Source organism: Pteronotus mesoamericanus, unplaced genomic scaffold, assembly GCF_021234165.1.
Source record: "Pteronotus mesoamericanus isolate MK-2021 breed Mesoamerican mustached bat unplaced genomic scaffold, CSHL_Meso_final contig_25, whole genome shotgun sequence".
Lineage (NCBI taxonomy): Eukaryota > Metazoa > Chordata > Mammalia > Chiroptera > Mormoopidae > Pteronotus > Pteronotus mesoamericanus.
This window is the reverse complement of record NW_026555105.1, coordinates 1,025,458-1,041,867: the sequence shown is the minus strand read 5'-3', so window position 1 is coordinate 1,041,867 and position 16,410 is coordinate 1,025,458. Positions and strand designations below refer to the sequence as shown.

Here is a 16,410-nt window from a genome sequence, read left to right as displayed (position 1 = left end):
CCTTGGTGGTGAAGCCGTTTCATCTGAAACTGACAGCTCCTCCTGCTTTGTTTGGATCAGTGTTAGGATGGTATGTTTTTCTCCAATTTACTCTTAATCTACAGGGATCTGTGTATTTGAGGAGGGTTTCTCGTCGACACCGTAGTGTCGGGTGGTGTTCCTCTGCCCGCTCTGAGAATGTGCGCGTTTTTGTTGGTGTCATTAGACCGCTGATGTTGCAAGCGATCGTTGATGTAGTTGGATTCATTTTCACTGCCTTCGTTACTTTTTTTATAGCCTTGTTCTTCCACTTTTTTGCTGCCCTTTGCCGTTTTAATCGAGCAATTTACATGATTCTTTCGTTTCTGAGCGTAGCAGTTATTTAACCCATTTTACTGGCTGTCCTGGAGCTGATACTGCACACGTACACCAAGGGTCACTTTCATTTATTTATTCTGAATTTTCTCCATTCTTCTAGCTCATTGCCGAGGTTCACGTTTAAACGACACCACACCACCTCAAGGCCGTGCGAGAGCCTTGTGATAACAGAACAGCCCCAGCGGCTCTCTCACCGGGCCTTACCCCTGGGCGCAGGGACTGCACAGGCCTGAGGCTGGGTCCCTGGGGGCAACTCACTGGGAAACCTGGCCATTCCCCCCGTGGGCACTAGGTGGCGCTGTCAGCAGCCCCGGGGAGGCAGGACGTTCTGGGGGGCCTGGCCGCCTCGGGACCACCTGCGGGAGCCCGTCGTGGGGTCTGAGCGGCTTGGTGCCGTCGACATCGAGAAGCAGGGCCGTGGCAGGGGCGCTCCGGCGCAGGGATGATGCGCCACACACAGCCGCTTTCTATTTGGAGCCGCTGTGCCCAGCCGGGAGCTCTGCTGAGCTCCTCCCACGCCTTCTGTCACCTAGTGGACCCCCAGGGCGGATGGGCAGGCGAGGCAGGGACTCTTGTTGTCCCTCGTTTACAATTGAGGAATCAAGGCCAAGAGGGGGTGAGGCACGTACCCGTTGGGAACCCGGGTCTCCCTGGCTCTGTAGCCGGGCAGAGCCTGCGCCTTCCCGCCTTCCCGCCTTCCCGCCCCCCAGCGGGTTCCTCCCCCTGACCTGCCCTCCCAGGACGTGCCCCAGCCTCTTCCGTCCCCGAGCTGCGCGTGCTCTCCCCGTGTCTCCCTGTGAGTGGATGGTCCCACATCTGCGCCCTGGCCCTGGGCTCTGAGGCGGAAGTCTGTCACTGCCTGTGCCCTTGTAGAGGCCCCGCAGCCCCCATCGCAGGAAGCAGAGCCAGGGCTGCCCCCTGGCCCAGGACCCCTGCCCCGCCTCCAGGGTGCCTAGGCCGCACGACTACGCTGCTACGAGCCGGTCACACCGTGGCCGTCCCCTGCTCCTCTTCCTGACCGTGCGCTCTCGCAGTCCCACGCTCACGAGCCACACAGAAAACATGGGTCACACACCACGCGTCTGGGGTCAGCTTCCGGAATAGCGTCCCTTGCTTTCAGAAGGGTCGGCCGCGCTGCTTCTGGCAGCCGCTGTCCTGCTAAAGCACGCACGGGCCTGGACAGGACGCAGAAGGCTGTTGTCGGGGGTATCAGACAGCAGGTGTGCGGGGCTGTCCTCCCGGGAGGACGGGGGGCACAGGGTGAGCCCCTCAGCTGGCTTTTCTGGCCGCTGAGGGCGTCTCGTCGGGGTGCAGGGTGCAGGTCTCGCTGAGACCACGCGGGGACCGTGCTGGGCTGTGGGGCAGCTGGCCTTCGTAGGGGTCCGGCCCAGACAGCGGGGAGGTCTCCCCGAGGACACAGGCAGCGTCTTGACGCCCGAGAGAGGCCACACCGGGGGCGTGAGGGTCCTGTTCAACAGCGCAGCAGGCCTGGCCCTGAGTGCGTGGGGTGTTCAGGGTCAAGATGACCAGATGGAGGGTCCTAGGGAAACACCCTCTCAGAGAACCCAGTGCCCATCCTGGCGTTAAAAAGTGTGACCTCTGACGCGAGAACGCTGGCCGATGGCAGGCGGCCCTGCAGCGTCACTGGTCAGGCGGGGTGCAGGGTGGTCTCGCCCGGGGCGCCCGCGGCCGGGCCCAGGCGCGGAGCCCTGCCACGCCCCTCCCGCTCAATGTCCGAAGCTTCCCACCTGAGCCCAGCCCGCCAGGTTCCAGCGTTGCCCACTTGGGTGGGAAGCGGCTGCCTTAGCAACATGGAGATACGCAGGCACCCCAGCAGTTAAGCCTGCCTGCGTGTCTGTAATTATCCTTAGAATGAAGCTCAAAGTGGGACTAATTGAGAAAAACAGAGCTCACGGTGAGTTTATTTTTAGCTCCAGAGCCTCAGCCTCCTGCCCTCGTTTGTGCAGGTCCCCTTACGTTTCCCGTCCCCCCCCCGGGGGACGCCCGGGACGGCCGCCGGGCCAGGAGCACCAGTGGGGGCCTCAGGCAGGAGCCTGGGCTCGGGAGTCCTCCCCGTGCCAGGGACGGGCACACAGGTGCAGGGAAGGACAGAGGACAGTTCCCCACAGCTTCGGTTACATGAGCAAAACCGCCACGACGTGACTTTGGTCCCCGTGGCACCCGCACCCGGGGAGGGTGCACCGTTATCGGCGGGAAGCGCTGGGCCACCTTGTTCGGGTTTGGGAGGCTGGGCCTCCGTGCAGGTCGCAGTGCAGGTAGCAGTGGTAGTGGTGAGTGCTGGGCGCAGAGCCCGCAGCTGGGCGGGGAGCCGGCAGCTGGGCGGGGAAGGGAGGAGCTGGGCGGGGGCTGTGAGCTGGTGCGTGAGAAGACCCAGGTGCCGAGGGCAGTTAGGCAGCGGGTGAGGAGGTGAGACCTGGGTGGGAGGTGGGGTCGCTCTCACTGCAGCCGTTGGCCCTAGGCTGCCGGCCGCGAGCCCAGTAGCCTCTGCAGCTGACGGGAGCTGCCTCTGGGCCGGGCCTGAGCGGTGGCCCCCCGGACGTCACTGTTCCCAACTTGTCGAATTGGGTTTGCTAAAATTTTGTCTAGAATTTTTACACCGGTGTTCATAGGGGCTATTCATCTTTAGTTTTGAGTTTTTTTTCTGGCTTTGATATCACAGTAAATTCTTGCCTGGTGGTATGAGTTTTAAAGTAGCCCCTTCTTCTCAGTTTCCTAGGATAACGTGTGTAGGATTGGTAGTGTTTATTTTTCAACGTGTTTCGCAGGCTCCATCAGTGCATCTATCTGGCCCTGCGGGAAGGTTTTAAGCTAAGATTCACATCTTTAATGGATACAGGTGTGTCCTGGTTCTACATTTCCCCTTGATGAGCCGTGACCGTTTGTCCAGGGCCAGATGCAGCCACCCCCGGCTCCCGGCGCTGATCCGCCGACCGCTCTCCCCCGCGAGGAGTCCGGCTACCGTTGGATCCATTTGATCGCTCCTCTCAAAGAACCAGCTTTTGGTTTCCAATATTTTCTTTACTGTCTTTCTATTTCTGATTTTATTGGCTTCTGCTCTGACGTTTATTTTTTCTACTGCCGTGGTTTTAATTTGCTCTTCCTTTTCTAGTTTATGATGGCACCAGGGGGCGCCGAGGTGAGCCCTTCCCTTTTCCTAATGAAGACATTTAATGCTGTGGGTGTTTCCCCAACTCCCCTTTGGTGGGTTGCAGTTCTATTTGCTTCAAAATGCTTTCGCATTTCCCTTTCAGTCTCTTCTCAGAGCTATGGGTTATTGAGAAGCTTTTCATTTAGTTTCCAAAGAGTTTGGTATTTTTCTGGACATCTTTTTATTACTGATTTCCAATTTACTCTCACTCCAAGTAGGCACTGTACTTAGTATGACTTGAGTACTTTCAAACTTATTAAAATGTGTCATACGGCCCGGAATGTGGTTTCCTCTTGGTGAATGTCGCATGTGCACTTGAAAAGAATGCACATCGTTTGGGTGTGGGCAGGGGGCAGCGCGCTTTGACAAGTGCCGATCAGGTGGCTTGAGATCAGGTGGCTTGAGAACGGTGGCCGCGCCCTCCCGATCGGCCGCCCCGCCCTCCTGGTCGGTCTGTAGCGTAGAGGTGTGGGAATCTCCGCCTGTAGCCTTGGCCGTGCGGGTTCCCGTCTCAGCCCCACCCTTTGCTGCTTCACGCCTCTGAACCTCCTGAGAGGGCCTTCGACAGTCGGGTGGCGCTGCCCTCCTGGGGTCGTGCCCCGTCAGTGGGCGGGACCCCGCTTTGTTCCCGATGGAGCTCTTTACTCTGAAACCTGCCTGGTCTGATGTTCACAGGCCGTCTTGGCGGGCTGTGGACTAGTCGTGGAGTGGGATCTCTTTTTCCCTGTGTACTTCAAACCTATTCTTGTCTTTTTATTTAAAATTCTTTATTTTTAAACAATTCAATGTGAGAAAACTGCTGAGGATAAAAAGTACAAGACACTAAAACTAGGAAGTTAAATGGTGCGTTTCTGGTGTTACAATGCTGATATAGAGTAAGGTTATAGATACTTAAAAAATTAGATGTACACCTACGTGTTTCTGTTTGTATAAACCAACCTACTTTTCTACATGTCGCTTTTCTCAGCAACATCGTGACTGTCCCTTTGTCCCCCAGTGACGCGGGCCACCGCCGTCTGCAGCGGCTCACAAAGCTCAGGTGGTGCCGAGGCCCCTCTTGTTGGGTTTCCTGGCTGCGCAATGTGTCACCTTCATGAATGACGCTCGCTGTCCCTTACGTGCTCATTCCTTTTGTTTTGGGCGGCAGACTCCCAGAAGTGGGCTTTCTGGGTCAAAGACGGGACAGCACGCGTGTTTGGGGGCCCTTGGGAGGGCGGCCAGCCGGCTCCCCGCAGCCTGGCAGACGGGCGCCCCGGCCTGGCACTCAGCTTCCCACCTGCCCGGCGCGCGGCTCCTTGTCTGAACGCGCGCTAGTCCCGGTGACTCCCGCCGGCCTGTGGGGAGATGCACCTCTCGAGTTCAGGGAAAGCACTCACTTTAAGCTGCCTGGAAATTGCCCTCTCAATTTTCATCAGCGAACCATGGTGATGCTCGACTTGGGGCCGGGGGGAGGCCTGATGCGTGTGCACGGTGGGCCTGCCGTGTGCCTGCTGCACTCCCCGGAGCTGGATGGAGAGCAGAGCGGGGCTTGCCCTGCACCGGGATTTCCCGTGGGGTGAATGCCCAGTCACGTCCAGAAACCTCTGGTGGAAGGACAAATGTGACCCCAGTTCGCACGACAAGCCTGAGACAGGCGCACCAGGCTTTGGGGCTCTCGGGAGCGGAAGCGATGAAACCGCGCTCCGCGCGGTTTGTGGGGAAGCACATCGCAGCTCTGCGGAGGCGGCAGGCCCTTCTGCCGGGGGCGGACCCCGGGCCCTCACGGGGGATTGGTCCCAGGACCCCGGCGAGGCCCTTGACTCTCGGACGCCACGGTGGCTGTCAGCGTCCCCGGAACGTTCGGGCAGGACCCACTGACAGTGCGGTGGCCCCCGCTGCTCACGGCCCTGTAAACACAGGACTCCTGTCCCGCGTCACCCTGTTAGAACCAGCGGGGGCTGCGGCCCCCGCTGAGAGGGTTTCCAGGGCCCCTGTCCTCTCTTCTGCATAAAACAAGTAAGTTCATACTCGAAATTCAAGCCTCAGCTGAGTCCAGTGTCTTTGGGTCTGTCTTTGTCCCAAACTTCTGTTAAACTGTCACGTTGGCAGACTTCTTTCTTTCTTCGTGTGTTTTCATCTCCCACACGAGGAGCTGACTTTCTTTGGGGATTGATTTTTCTTAAGAAATAGGATGTGTGGGTGACCGTGTGGGGCGATGGTTTGAGCCCCAGGCCGTGATTCTATGGCCCTCGCAACGCGGCAGCCGCCCCACCCCCGGCCTGAGAGCCTGCAGTGGCTCCGTTGCTCCCCCACAGTTGGTGCCTGCAAGGGGAGTGGGCCACTGCCCGGAAAGCCCTGTGAGCCGGACACCCGGTTCCTGGCGCGCCGACGAGGGGCGTGTCTCCGCCTGTGAACGCGGCCAAACCCCACGGCCATGCTAAGTCAGTGCAGATGTTCTGCCCCCCAAGACCTTACTCGTGCCCGGACTCCAGCCCACAGGTTTGGACACGCGGCCTCGTGGGCTCTGAGTTAACCCCCTTGCCTGTTCTCCACGCACCGGTGGCCGTTGGCAACATCTGCCGACACCACCCTGGGACCCCGGGGCAGGCTGTGCTCGAACTCAGCCTCATGAGGAGAGAGCGCACTAACAAGTCAGAGGCAGGTGAGGGCGGGAGGCCCTCTCAGACCCGAGGCGGCGGCCCAGGCCGGCCTCAGGGTTCAGCGAGAGGCCAGCCCCGGGCGGTGCAGCCGAGGACAGATGCGGGCACAGACTGAGGTGGGACGTCCTGGGAACTGAAAGGCCCGCCTGGCCAGCGGGCAGTGGGGAGGGCTGCCGTGGGCGAAGTGACTGTAAGCTGTGATCCAGATGTGGACACTCGGAAAAGGGCCATCTGGCTTCAACCAGCCCCGTCCCTGGACACCTGGGCCGTATGGTCGACCCCCGCTCATGGACCATGGGACGTGGCACCGTCCCGTCCCCAGAGGTCAGCACAAGCTGGCAGTGCCCCCTCCAGCAGATGGGCGGCCGCCGCAACAAGCCAGGCCTCCCTAACCTGCCTCTTTGCTGCTCCCCCCACCCCTGCTCCCTAGGGACGCTGCCCAGGAAGTGCAAGAAGGAGCTGCTGGCCGTGCGGCTGAGGAACCGGCCCAGCAAGCAGGAGCTGGAGGACCGCAACATCTTCCCCCGGAGGACGGACGAAGAGCGGCAGGAGATCCGGCAGCAGATCGAGATGAAGCTCTCCAAGTGAGTAGCAGCGGGGCAGAGGCGGAGCGGTACCCCTGGCCGCCGGGCCCTGCACCGTCTCCACGTCCCGGGCTCCCCACATGGCGCCCACAGCTGCCCTCGGCCTCCCTGCGCTCTGCATGCGGGGCCTGTGTCATGGGAGTTGTCCCGGGCGCTGCCACATGCTGGGCCGTGTCCTTGGTCCCCGCACGGGATGTCCCCGTGACAGCCCAGACTGCCCCCAGAGGTGGCCACGTGCCCACCGCCACCCCCAGTGGAGAACAAGGACAGAGGTTCTGGGAGCCACGCGAGCGTCTGAGGAGGGAAGGGGAGGCAGGTGGGAGGGACGGTGACGGAGTGGGGCGGGCGTCCCTGGGGGCAGGCAGTGTCCCTGCTCACGGACACCCTGTTGCTCTCCCACAAGGCCGTGCGCCTCCTAAGCGTTCAGAGAAAAGCCAGGGTTCCGTGTACGTGGGGCGGGGGGCGCTGCACCCCGCGTCAAGCCCGTTGCTGCAGGCAGGAGCCCAGACCTGCCGGTGAGCGCCCTCCGCTTGCAGCCCTCGAGGGCGCCCGGGAGGTTCCTGGGGTCCCTGGCCAGCGGTCCACGTGCTGTGGCGCAGGACGGCGTGGAGTGTGTGTCCTAGTGGCCGAGGTCTGCTGGGACCCGGTTGTGCCCCCGGCGCGGGGCGCCTCGTGGTGGGTGGGTGGTGTGGGGGGCTGGAGCGCTGGACGACCTCCAGGGTTGCTTTTCAGGAACCAGAGCAGAGGGGTCCAGAGCTCCCCGGCCCCCGGTTTTCTCGTCTGTAAAGAGACCGTCGCTCGTTGACGGTAGTTCTTTTTCCTCAAAGTCTTTGCTTTTCCATCAGCAGGAAAAGGCGCATCCTCGTGCTGCTGGCCTTCCACGGGCCCTCCCCAGGGTCCCCTCCTGGCGGGCGTGGTGTCCCAGACAGGCCACCGTCCTCACAGGTGTGGCTGGTGGCTCTTCGAGGTTGCAGTGCTGGTTCGCATTTCTGCTGCCCGACCCATCATGGACGCTCACCCGGGTCAGTGAGTCCTGGCCGGTCTCACTGACACGTGTGCAATCGCGTGAGGTTCGGTTTGTCGTTTCTCGTTCCTAGTGAGATGGGACGTTCTTCTCAGGGCTTGTCCGCTCTTTGGTGTCTCCGTCTCAGGCGCTTCACCTGGAGTTTCCTCCGTCACGGGGTGGTCCTGGGGCGCACCTGGGGGTGGCAGCCCCGCCTTCTCCTGGTTGTCTGAGCCCCGCAGCCCTCTCCACGGGAGGCTTGGGTTTCCGTTTTCTTCCCACTTGCCTTGCGCGCAGTTTGTCATTTTTAAGGTCGTAGGTCACCAATCGCATGCCTTCGGCGTCATACTTGTGGTGTGAGGGGCCAGGGCGTGACTGCTTGGGGCTTTGTGGGCACGTGTCTCCTGTGACTACACAGCGCTCGTAGTGCTAACGTGGACACCGATGGTTCAGGGAGAGTGGGAGGCATGTAAGGAGGGACTTTGCCGGTAAAGCTTGGTTCACTGACACGGGCCCTCGAAACAGGGTGTGCGGGACCTCTGTTGCGTGCATGGCTCACGCTGTCCTCGCCGTATTTGAGAAATCCTTCCTTACCCAGGGGGAAAGCATGTTTACTCATGGAATTTTTGCAGTTGCCTTCCAGTGATGCCAATGGTTAATGGTTTTCTGTTTGATAAAAAAGCCAAGCTCTCCTTTAGAACATTAAGTGAATTCATTTAAAGAACAAATAGTAAGTCCACCGCGATAACATTTGTGGTTAAAAATAGGAGGAAGTGCTGGCGGGGCTCGGCGCAGAGGAGCCGGGGACCCCGGCCAGCCTGAGGGCGTGCGGGGCCTCCGTTTCCTCCATCGCCCACAGAAACCAGGTCTGATTTCATACCTTGGACTAGAATGCAGCAGTGGCTCCTAGGACATTTGTCACCGTGTTTACAAACGGAAACAGCCCCGAACCAGACACACAGCATCATTGAGCGATCTCTCCCGGAGGTCGATGCGGCCTTCCTGCCCCTGGTTTGTTTTCTCTACAGAAGTGGTTTAATTGGATCCCTTTGTCTTTGTTGTGTCTCCTTTTGGAGGTTCTTCTGCCATCACTCGCTGAATAATTCAGCCTCTGGTTGCCTTGGTAACATACTATTTCCCCCTTGTCCTGAAGGGTGGTTGGTGGTGGTGTTTTATTTTCAGCCCCTTAACATGTGACTGCTTGGGTGCTGCTCAGGCCCTTCTGCTTGAAGTGGTCCACGTGTCCCATCCCCCGATCCCATGACACCCTCAGTGCTGGCCCCGGGTCCCTGTAAAGTACAGGCCACCTGCAGGGGTGACATTCCCACCCCCTTCTGTTGGGGGTGGTCCAGCTCCCCTTTCGCTCCCATGTGAGTAACCTGGCAGAGCTGGGGACCTGTGCTTCTTTCCGAACCCGGCACAGCGGCGCTCACGCTGTTCTCTCCAGTTCACAGAGGAGGGACGGAGCCTCTTTTTTTGCCTTAAAAATTTTTAAAGTGACAGTTTCTGTCACTCTTCTGAGAGAGGCCGGAGCACAGCGCAGTGGTCAGACACGTACCTGCCTTACAGAGGGACCCCTGACACTCCTGGCGCCCACCCGCCACCCGGCGCAGCTGTCGCGGTGTTACCGGCTCTGTCCCACGTGCTGCGCCGCACGCCGGGCCCGCTGCTCCCTCCCTTCACCTTTGTGCCCTTCCCCCCACCTCCCTCCTCCCACCGGTGAGTCTGTTTCTGTTTTGTTTGGTCTTTAGGTTCCACATGCAGGACGACCTGTGGCATTTGTCTTTCTCTGACGTACCTCACCTCACACAGGCCCTCCAGGTCCCTCGGTGCTGGAGGAGGTGGCAAGGTTTCTTCTTCTGTGGCCGAGCAGTTTTCCGCGGTGCCTGCGCCCCCGTTCTCCACCCCTGTGTCTGCCAGGGCCCCCGGGCCGCCCGCGTGCTGGCGATGGATGAGCGTAGGGGCAGCGTGCACGAGCCTCTTCCAGTTCGCCTCCTGGGTGTCTTCAAACGCACACCCGACAGTGGGGGGTTGTTGGGGAGTTCTGTTTTTAACCTCGCGGGGAACCTCCAAAGGGCGAGGAAGCGGGGAGTTAGGGAAAGGAACCCCCGCAGGGTCCCCCAGCTGGGCGGAGGCGGGCCCAGCCCCGGGGCACCACCCGGCCTCAGGGCAGTTCTGGGCGGGACTGCCTCCTCTCCCCTGGTCGCAGCTCTGCCTGTTCCTGCATTGCCTGGACTTCTCCAGTCACACTGAGACCTGCAGCCACAGGCAGGGTGTCTGGGGCAGAGGGATCCGTGCCTGTGTGAGGCGGGTGGCCAGAGACACGATGGCGTGGCGAGTGCGTGGAGCCCCGGGGGCCAGCGCACACGCCCAGGCGGCCACTCCAGGCTGAGCCCGGGCTCCGGGGAACGTGGGTGGTGGCTCCCCATCCCGGCCACAGCATGAGTTTCTGCAGACACCGCTGTCTTCACATCTCCCTCCAGCATGGCAGCTGTGACCCCACCTTCTTGCCGGGGCCGTTGGAAGGCGCCAGGTTTACCCCCGGGGAAACACACCCAAAGCGCGATCCCGGCAGGAGGCGCTCGGGGATGGGCTGCGGCCGTGCAGGTCCGGCCTGGCCACCCCTGGGCTGGGTGTCACCGCGCGGGATGGGCGCCCTGCCGCGGCCTCAGCAAGGACGGAGGGGCTGCTGTGTGAACGGCGCCGGGGGGCCCTGGGGACAGGCAGCAGTGCTCTCCTGGTGTCGGTGGTGACGGGGTTGTCGCTGAGGGTGGGATTGTTGTCCGCGGCTGGTGTGTAATTTGCCTGGAGACAGAGGACCCGGACAGGGTCGGGGGCAGGGCCTGAGTGGTGCTCAGACCTTCTATTAACTCTCCCTGGGGGCGTCCCCTCCCTGAGACCCTCTGGCATTTCGAGGAGCTGATTGATGCCCGAGAGCGTCCTTCAGGAGCAGGCACCTCACATCTCAGCGCAGGCGTGGGGCCTGCAGCCCGCCCCTGCCCCTGTACGTTCCGTTCTGCATTTGGAACGGGCTGCCAGCTCTCTGGCCCCACGCAAACACCAGTTCCGGGGGTGGGGGGTGGGGACCTGCTGGGGGCTGCAGCCCCCCGAGCCGAGGAAGCTCTGGGAGGAGCGCTAACGCTTTGCAGGGCAAGGAGGAGGAGAGCGCGGCCTCGTGGCCCTGGGGGTGGGGGGTCAGGGGACCTGCCCAGAGCATTGGACTCAGTCCTTCCTTTCAGCCAGAGCTTTGGGGGAAAAGGGGTACAGAGCCAGGGCCACAACCCTGTGACCCAGAGTCCTGCAAACACAGAGACCTCTTTTCTGGGCTTACTGAAAAAGTGGGGGGAGGGGAACAAGACTTTTTAAATGGCCAGAAAGAGGTCCACGCGTTGGGGAGGTGTGGGGGCCCCCTGCTGGAGGCGTGGGATCGCCGCTAGCCGCTGCCCGCTGCCCTCCGCCCTCCTGCCCAGCCGGTGCTGCGCGGGACCCCAGCTCGCCTGGAGCGACTCAAATCCAGTCCCCCAGGCGCTGTCCAGGCTTGCGACAGGGAAGCGTGGCTGTCCATAGTTGGCAGTTGCTGACGTTTACGTGGTGTCTCCTGTGTGCTGCTCCCTGCCGAGTGCTGCTCCTGGTCCTTTTCAGACGAGGGGAACTGGCTCTGAGCGGGACAGTCGCTCTCCCACGCTCACACGCAGGCGATGTGGGGCGGGTTGCTGGTCCCACTGACAACCGATCCACGCCCGTTCCCACATCCACCTCTGCACCCACATCATCAGGGCGCTTTGTGTACACACAGATTCCAGAGCCCACTCCCAGTCTCCTCCGTTGGGATCTGTACTTCAGCAGAGCTGCTCTCTCCCGAGTGTGGCCACCCACCGTGTGCTACGCAGGTTCCCTCCCTCAGGACCTTGGAAAACCATTCTCTGAGGCCTGAGGCTCCAAATAATCCGTGCTTCTGCATAACAGCAGCCTGTCAGCATCTCGACAGCACACGCTTTGTAATTAATTGGGTTTCCTTCCCTTTTTGCTTTGGCCACCAGGAAGCTCAGAGCCCAGGGTGTAGCCTCCCGTGGTGACTGTGTTGCATCCTTTGGGGGTGTGCCTGTGTTTGACCTTCTGTTGTGTGCCCTTTGCCTGAGTTTTTCTCAGCTCCTTGTTTTATCTTTATGGGGAATATTTTTGTATACATGATATCTATTTCTAGATTCTGTTATAAAAAGTAAAAATACGTATTTTTAGTGGCAGCCTTTTTAGAGTGTGTGAGATTTTTCTACCTAATCCAGTGCTGCTTGCGCATTGAGTTACGTATCCGTCGCTGCAATTTCGGAACATGTCCGTTACCCCCAGAAGCAGCGCCTCACTGTTTCCCCAGGGCATGTGGGCACGCTCGCAGTTAGGGTCACCAGGTTGGAGGGGCGCTGCATGTAAGGCCCGTCTCAGGCGTTACCAAATGTCGCCATCTTCCTCAGGATTCTCACCATCTTCCTCCTCGTCGTCATCTTCATTATGAGCGTTGATGCCCAGCCTTTGAAGCGTAGGAAGCCCCAGGAAACCTGTTCCTGGGGAGTGGCGGCCACCTCTCAGCCGAGTCAGGAGCCTCGTGCAAGTCCTGCCTGGACAGAAAGGGAGACTCGACAGTGTGGGCCAGTTGAGGGTGGGGCAAGGCAGCCGGGCCGGTGGGATGGCGAGGTGACCCCGCCCCGGCTGGTGTGCAGAGTGTCGGGCTCTTTGTAGGTTGAGCTCCCCAAAACAATTTGTTTAGCAGTTTCTCCTTTTGCGGTGAAGCACATCTGACCTGACTTACTTCCCCAGAGCTCTGGGGCATCCGGCCGTTACTGGGGCTTCAGACTCTCTGCTTTGAGACCTCAGGGTACACTGAGGTCAGGTCTGTTCTCTCCAGACAGCGCCCCTTGGGACCCTGTGTGATGCCACCTGCCTGTTGCTGCTGTGGGGAGGGGTGTGCCTGCCTGCGAATATCACACAGCCCCCAAGGTCAAGAAGGGCGCCAGGATTTTTAGGGCACTTTGAAGGACTCATTACGACGGTGCAGAAAGAATTCATGGGACAGGGCTGTGCGGGAGCCTGGGGGATGTTGTGAGGAGGCGACTCTGTCCTGGCAAGAGGCAGGCGAGGCCAACAGTGCCCTGGATGGACAGTGTGGGTCCCGCACGCCTGCTTTCAGAGGGAGGAAGCTAAGCAACGGGGGATAGCGCTCCTGGCTTGGGGAAAGCTTAATGAAACCTAAGCCTTGAAGACGTAAGTATAAGCCTTGGTCTTTGGGTGTGTAGGGGAGGGAGAGCCACAGGGGGGCTCCGAGGTCCCTTCGGGGCGGGTTCAGAGTGAGCCCACATCTTCACATCAGCGCACGGCTCAGCTGCTGTTTCCTCTGTTGCTTGGGAATCTGTCCAGGAAGGTACAGCATGTTTTGTGAGAAAATGCAAGAGAACAGGTGCCTCCATTCAGTGTTCGTAAACATGACTTCCACCCCCAGGGGAGCAGGTGGTCTGGAGGGCTTGGAGGTCTCCTGGCAGGGCATCATGGCCTGAAAGCACTCAGAGGAGCCACTCGACCTGTCTGAGCTTGTGAAGCGGGTGTATGCCGCCTGCCGGCTCAGGTGGTTGCAGGGACCGAATGCACTGCTTTGCCCAGATCAGGGCTCATCCTGTATGAGTCACAGTTGTAGTGATACTAATGCAGTGATCTCTCACTGACATTTACTCAACTCGTGTTACGTGCCAGGGGCTGGGCTTTGCCTGCATTCCCTCGAGCCTGAGATGTTAGTGCTCAGAGAGGTTAAGCTCAGATGTACAAAGTCATACAGCTAGGAGTTAGACCCAGACTGGCTGGTTTTGGATGCTGGGCCTGGAATCACCCTACTTCATGGGATAGTTGCAGGCAGGCCTGGCAGGGTAGTTCCACAGTCACCAAGGGCCCAGGCTCCCTGCTCAGTTATCCTCCATGGCCCAGTATTGCTGCAGGGGCAGCAGGCATCACGTTCAAGTCCCAGAGCTCCATACATCCTGGCTGAGGCAGAGCTTCAGGCAGGCTCTTCCCAGAAGCTCTTCGCTGCACCTTTACCTGCAGCTTCTTGGTCACAGTCTGTTACCATCTAAGCTGGCAAGGAGGCCACACTGACTGGAAGCTGCTTCCTGATGCCACTTACGGAGGAGGAGGTTGGGCTGGGTGCGAGCAGTCTCTGGCCCCGTTGGCGCTCAGGTTAATTGTTGAGTGGGCAGACTGAAGGTACAAGAAGGGACGAATGAACAGATGGGCAAGTGAGTAAAACACTCCTGTCGGCAGCAGCGGCTTCTACGGAGGAGCCCGCGCTCCTGGCCATCCAGTATTGGGCCCCGGGCACCTTGGCAAGGGGCAGGAAGCTGGGGGAGGGTAACTTGAGTGCCCCCAAGGGTGGTGTGGACAGCGGGCCTGTCCCCGTCTCGGTGGTAACCCCCATGACAATGTTTTGCCTCAAGGATAGACACTTCTGAGCCGCCTCTGCGTGCCACGGTGGGGAGGTCACGCTAGAGGACGTGTGACCTGGGGGTGGGCACAGGAAGTGCTTTCGTGGGCCACAGTGCGCAGGCGCTGTTGGGGTCCCGCGCTCCCTCCAGGGGTTGCCAGCCTCCCCTCGCCAGGCTGGCGAGGCTCGGGGCCCCTCCGTAGTGCCTGTGGCAGTCCGTGTGCTGTCCCAGCGGTTTGGTGGGCAGGTGATGCTGTTTCTCCCTTTGAAATCAAGGACACATGGGAGTTTGTGTCCCTGTGAGCCTCAGCATCTCGTCACCTCTCGCTTACCCCAGGACTGCTGGGCCGGACCCTGTGCCTTCGCCCCCAGGCCTGCTGAGGTGGGCGGGCGGGCACCGAGAGGCCCCAGGGCAGAGCCGCTTGGCCGAGGAGGGAGGCAGCCAGGTGCCCTCGGGGCGGGCAGTGGGCATGCCACCCACCCGTGTTTGTGCGCCACACGGCCAGGCGGCCTTGGTGCCGGGGGCCGGCAGCGGGCAGCTTTAAGCTTTACAGCCTGAGGAGGGACAGAGGTTCATGGTAAAAGCGAATCAGGGGCTTCCCCCTCTCCATCCGGAGTGGCCGCCACGTTACGTACGGAGTTGCTTGTCACCACTCTGAGGCGGCTCACCTGTGGAGTGACCGCGAGGCGGCCAGTGCGCACTAACCCCTGTTTACTGAGTGGGTGCCACAGGCCTTGCTCGGGCTAGGCCTGACACCTGCAGGGGGCCACTGTCCCCCAGGGGTGAGGGGCAGCCCACCCTCCTCAGCACGGGACCCTCGCTCAGAAAGCCTGGTAAGAGGAGGAGTTGGAAACGTGCTGTATGCTCCGAGCACTTGGTTCTCGCTGAAGTCAGGCCGCCTTCCGAGCTGCGACCGGGGACGTCTCGCCGGGGAGCGTGCTTGTGCTCGGCACAGCGGGGCCGCCGCTGCGGTGTCTGGTGCCAGCTCATTGAGACGAGCGAGGCTTTAAAGGCACGTGGAGGCCATCGCGTGGCACCTTCTGGAGTTACAAGGTTCCCCGGCTCTTCCACACGTTTCCCTCCCACACAAGCCGACAGCAGTATTTCAGCTTCTTGCCTTGACGGGCTCCAGAGCATCCCACTTGGTGCCCATACAAATGACATTTTCTCTTTACGTACATATTAAATGGCTTGATCGATGTGCAGAAGGTTTAATTAAATCTCCTAATTACAGGACAGGTAGCCCTGGTGTGCCCAGGTTAGGGAACAAAGGGCCCTGTTCCTGCCCGCGTGCAGCTCCCCAGGGAGGACGGACCGGGGCGGGCTGCCTGCCGAGCCTGGCCTGTGGGTTCTGGTTTCCCGGAGGCCCGGGCGCGCAGGTGAGCCTGGAGACCCGCGAACACCTCTTGCTTGAGCGAGCTGCTCCCGCAGTGTCGTTGCCCCGTTAACAGGGGAGGAGGCTGCGCGGGGCAGACACCAGAGACGGAAGCAGCGGAGGGCGATGCGATGTGCCGCAGGCTCAGGCTGGCTTGACCGCAGCGACTGGCTGGGCAGGTCCAGGACCTGTGGGCCAGCCCTTCGGGGAAGGCTGAACCCTCAGGCTGTAAAGGCCTCAAAACGAAATACGCATTTGAGAGCAAATACCACAGGGAGGAGTTGGTTACTCCAGCTGGAGTAGTCAGGGTGGGCTTCCTAGAGGAGGAGGAGGAGGAACCGTGTAGGCTGGGTCATGGGGTGGCCTGGAGGAAGAGCCTTCCAGACAGCCCTGAGGTAGGAATAAGCGCGGCAGGCCAGTGTGACAAAAGGGAGGCAGGGGCCAGGGCCAGGCTGGGGGCAGTCAGCAGGTTTTCTGCCCGTGCCCCAGCCCCACCTGAGCCAGGGCCTTGCCACGTGTCCCTGGACCAGCAGGTGGCGGAGGCTGCTGCCCAGCCTGGGCCATCGTGGAGCTGGCGTCCTGGTTCTTCCTGATTGGGCCGGGCAGCTGGGTGCAGAGGAGGCCCAGCAGGGGCAGTGGGAAGCCCCCTTCCCCGCCCCGGGGCCTGTTCTGGACAAGCTCTGCCCACAGCCCTGCCACCTCCACTGGTCTGTCCTGCCGGGTCCCCATCCAGCGCTGCCCTGACCCCAGCCTCCCGCTCTCAGGCACAGGCTGGGCAGCTCCTCCTTCCTGCCCCCCACATGCAGGCCTCTTCCACACCTG

General features: G+C 60.7%; 1 protein-coding gene across 2 annotated transcripts in view; it reads left to right on the top strand.

Annotated features, from left to right (window-relative positions):
- The window catches only part of PHACTR3 (phosphatase and actin regulator 3), a 126,992-nt gene that overhangs the window by 96,705 nt on the left and 13,877 nt on the right, over positions 1-16,410 (top strand). For both annotated transcript variants that reach the window (XM_054573341.1, XM_054573340.1), the window contains exon 8: positions 6,596-6,749. In XM_054573341.1, the coding sequence (XP_054429316.1) occupies positions 6,596-6,749 (154 nt within the window). The remainder of the gene's footprint in view (positions 1-6,595; positions 6,750-16,410) is intronic.